The sequence below is a fragment of the Juglans microcarpa x Juglans regia genome, chromosome 1D, assembly GCF_004785595.1.
Source record: "Juglans microcarpa x Juglans regia isolate MS1-56 chromosome 1D, Jm3101_v1.0, whole genome shotgun sequence".
Lineage (NCBI taxonomy): Eukaryota > Viridiplantae > Streptophyta > Magnoliopsida > Fagales > Juglandaceae > Juglans > Juglans microcarpa x Juglans regia.
Window position 1 is genome coordinate 5,486,488 of NC_054594.1, and position 4,127 is coordinate 5,490,614.

The 4,127-nt window shown below is 35.7% G+C and overlaps 1 protein-coding gene across 1 annotated transcript; it reads left to right on the forward strand.

Annotated features, from left to right (window-relative positions):
• Positions 1-316: 316 nt before the first annotated feature.
• LOC121243198 (bet1-like protein At4g14600) lies at positions 317-3,819 on the forward strand. Its single transcript, XM_041141281.1, has 4 exons — positions 317-379; positions 502-625; positions 3,132-3,188; positions 3,508-3,819. Exons 1-4 carry the CDS (start codon positions 357-359, stop codon positions 3,667-3,669), a joined length of 366 nt encoding a protein of 121 aa, XP_040997215.1. The 5' UTR covers positions 317-356; the 3' UTR covers positions 3,670-3,819.
• Positions 3,820-4,127: the final 308 nt, after the last annotated feature.

Consider the following 4,127-nt stretch of genomic DNA (forward strand, 5'->3'; position numbering starts at 1 on the left):
ATTGTTAGAATTTAGTATTTATTATTAACAATTACTAACTTTTTAGTGTCTAATTATACTAATGTAGCATTAGTGGTGTCTAATTTATTATTGAGATTAATTTATCAAAAGTTTATATTAATAACTAAATATTAATATTCATGTTTAAAATTAAAATTTTATGTTATATTAATGAGTAATTTAGCATATAATATACATTATAGTATAAAACATTTTATATAATATTAAAAATTATATATATATATATATTTTTATACACACCAATTAAATTTGATTCAAACCGATTTTTAAAATACGAAGTAGTTTAAAACCAATTTTGGTTCCCTTCTAGGGTTAGCGGTTCCCACTCTCTTCCGATGGCAAATCCTTACCGATCAAGGTACCCAATTTATCTCTTAATTCTATTCTCCACAACTTCCCTCTTGGAGACCGATCATTCTGTTTCTCAGTCTCTCCTACACGCCATATAGTATTTGAATTTGGGGGTAATGTGTTGTGCAGCGATGGTCTTAGTGCGAGACAGGGCTCTAATTCTGATGAGATCCAACTGAGGATTGATCCTGTCCATGGGGACCTCGATGAGGAAATCTCGGGTCTTCATTCCCAAGTTAGACGCCTTAAAAGCGTATGTTTTCCAATTTCCTTCGCTACTGGGATGCTAACTGTTGGGTTTGGAATTCATTATCTTACTTTACTTCAAAAGGAAAACTTTCCAATCTGAGTAATGGATTCATTTTAGTTTGGTCGCATAATTCATCGAATTGTACCTGAAATTTGTAGAAGAGCTTATAATTTTCAAGGCATGTTTGGGACTTAGTAATGCAAGTATGAAATTGAAAACAAAAGGAGTAGTTTGTTCTTAGTTTGTGAAGGTGTTTTCATTTGAGTTAGAAAATAAATCATCTGCATCTTTAGCTAGTTTTTTTTTTTAATAGAAACGATTTTGAAGGTTGCTTTGGTATGGTCATCCATGTTTGCCTTTAAAAGGAGGAAATGTTTTTTTAATGCTGATTAGTAGAAGCTGTTGATACTAGCACTAAAAAGTTCTTGTTTTATTGCTTAGACTTAGTTAAGTTTGTAAATTGTTTCCTTCAAGATACATGTTTGTGGAATTGGTAACTTAAAATTCTGTGCTTGGATATGGGTAGTCCTGTGCTGAATGTACAAAATTTGTCATTCTGTTGAATCTTGAATTTCCATAGCTTGATTCTACTTCTCAGCTACATTTTCTGTTTCTTGATGGTGGAGATCCCAGTTCACCATTCTTCTAGTTGCTTTCAGAACTTTTGTTAGAGTGTTATGCCAAACAATGCGGCCATGCCCGAAGTACAGTTTTAGAGGGTCTAATCAAGCATTCCTAGCAGCGTATTATGATAAATATTTTCCGTAGTTCTGCTTTTTGGTTTGGCTTACTCTGAAACTTGAACACTTCACAAAACACCATTACCACTTACAGGCTTTAAACCATGCAGTGGCCTACAATTCCACAGTTCCTTTGAATTTTACAAATTTCACTGCAGCTCAAAATTTCATTTTTTTTTACCTTTTCCCAAGGACACCCTAAAGGAAAGTAATACCATAGCCTCAGTTTTTTAGGTATCTCAGTGCTAGGTACAATGGCCCTTTTTTTTATTGGAACGAAGTCTTGTCTAATCCCGGTGGTGCGCATGCCCTTAGAAAGGAGTTTCTCGCAAGTGCATCTCAGGCATTGAAACGTTATAACCGGTAAGGGTGTCAAATCGTGCTAACAGGTCGTTTCGTGTCATGTCAAGGTATGCATATTATACTATATGGGTCAACTCTAACCTGATCTGTTAAGTTTTTCGTGTCAAAATCTTAAACCCTAACACTTCCCATTAATATAAAGGGTCGTGTCAACTCGTTTTGACCCGTTAGTGAATACTACGAAATAGGTTAACACGGCCCCACCCGTTTCAACCCGTTTCACCTGGTTAAGTTTAGCATAATTTTATATAAATATTAAAATCACAATATCTATAAAAAAATATAAAACTAACAACAAGACAAAATTACAATCCAAACAATAAAAATATCGAAATTAAAATCCTAACAATTTTACTTTTAGGTATAAGGGTATAATTGTAACTTTAACTTTCTTAACGGGTCATAACGGGTCAACCCGTTAAGCAATCGTGTCTTAACAGGTCAACCCGTTTTGACCTAAATCCATTAAGACTAAACTCAAACTTGTTCTTATCGTGTCGTGTTCGTGTTGGGTTAATGGGTTGTGTCAAATATTGCCACTCCTAATCTCGGATAATTCAAGAGGATATTCCCCTTGTCCGATGACCCCTAGAAATTGTTTGCACCCAAGCATTCAAACCTTAAGACTTGGAGGGAGCATACCACCAAGACCAAGGATCTTATCACTTGAGCCAACCCCTAGTGGTTAGGTACAATGGTCTTTTAAAAACAGCATTATTGGTTGATCAAATGAAAGATAAAGAAGTTAATTAATCTTATACATCAATGGTGATTATTATCTGCATGTCACCTCCTGTAACCATATTTTGAACTGACTGTCCATAAATATTTTGATCACAAAAAGCATCTTTTTCTACTCTTTTTTTTTTTTATAAGTAACAAGAAGCATCTTTTTCTACTATCAAGTTGGTATTCAACTACCATCTCTCATTATTTAATCTCGTCTATCAAATCACAACTGTGTCATTAGTCAAGGCTGTTGCATTATGGCTCATCAATGTTGCTATTTCTTTTAGCACTAGAACTTCACCCTGCTAATTTAATGATAGGTATTGTTTTGTCTTGCATTTGGCTTACATAAATCCCGTAATTGTATGTCCCAAAGAATTCATATTCTTGTTACTTCTGGTCAAGTGGTTTCATTCTAGAATGGCTATTTGGGAAACTGCAATTGGTTTCTTAATTAACTTGTGCTCCATCCGCTGACTCACATATTGCCCTGTTGCTGATTGATTAAGCCACCTCCCTATTATGGGGAGTTCAAGAGACTCACTCCTCTATCAACCCAGTAGGGTCAAACCTTGTGTTCATAGAATATAAAAATATATATTCCTACCTTTTTGTTTGGGGATTTTACTAAAATTTCAAATTTCCTTCCTTATTTTACAAAATTCCAATTCATGCAGGTGGCTCAAGAGATTGAAGCAGAAACGAGAATTCAGAGTGACATCCTCTCTGATTTGGTAAATTTAAAGCTTGAACCTTATATTTTCTTAAAATCTAATGTCCTGAGAACACCTAATGTCTTAGTGTGCCGTGATTGAGATCATTGTTTGATGCTTCTTTTCTGATTTGCCTTGTGGATGCATGACACTTCTTCTTTGCATTAATATTTAATTGTTGTTAATGAAACACACAGACACATACCTGCATGCGTGCGTGCGCGCGCACACACACAAAAACCATCTCAAGTCCTATCATTCTACTTAAAAGTATCTACCTTTTTGGTGAAGGGATGAACGTATTGCATCATGACAAATTGCTGCTTCTGATTTTCAACAGCAATTGGCAATGAGTCAAGCTGGGGCAGGGGTGAGAAATGGCATGCGGAGGTTGAATAAAACGATTACCCAGCAGCGTTCAAATCATATCTTGCAAGTGATTATTTTTGGACTAGTTTGTTTCAGTGTAGTCTACTTCTGGTCCAAGTTAGTAAGAAGATGAGGACCTAATTTACTCCAAAAGAAAGGCTCTGCTACTCGAGAATAAAAAATTGTCGATCTGTGACCATCATGTGTGTCCAGGTGCTATGAAACAGGTTGCATGGTAATAGCTGCAGTTGTGAAGCTTACCTATGTATGAAAGGTTTTATATCTCCCCCGATCCAGCGACCCCCCCTCCCCCCAAAAAAAAATGTTTCAGTACATTCTTGCTTACTGATTTTCCAACATGCGCGAATTAACAATGTTATTGCTTTAAAATGGTTAGCCCTCCTCTCTGTTCATCTTTCTTAGAATTCGATTCTCTACAGCAATCAACCCCTATCTTTGTATGAAAGAGTTTCATATAAGGAGGACGACATTTCGTGATTAGCAGATCTGAATAGAGGGATGGGTGTGAGTGATCTCAAGCAACCATTATAGCATTTGAACCCTAGTTTCAGAACTGAGATCATTCTCTCA

Bases quoted from the DNA above. Each gene is read 5' to 3' on its own strand.
- LOC121243198 (XM_041141281.1), top strand. From the start codon at position 357: ATGGCAAATCCTTACCGATCAAG. The intron at 380-501 runs GTACCCAATTTA...TGTGTTGTGCAG, and splicing joins GCAAATCCTTACCGATCAAG to CGATGGTCTTAGTGCGAGAC. The intron at 626-3,131 runs GTATGTTTTCCA...CAATTCATGCAG, and splicing joins AAGTTAGACGCCTTAAAAGC to GTGGCTCAAGAGATTGAAGC.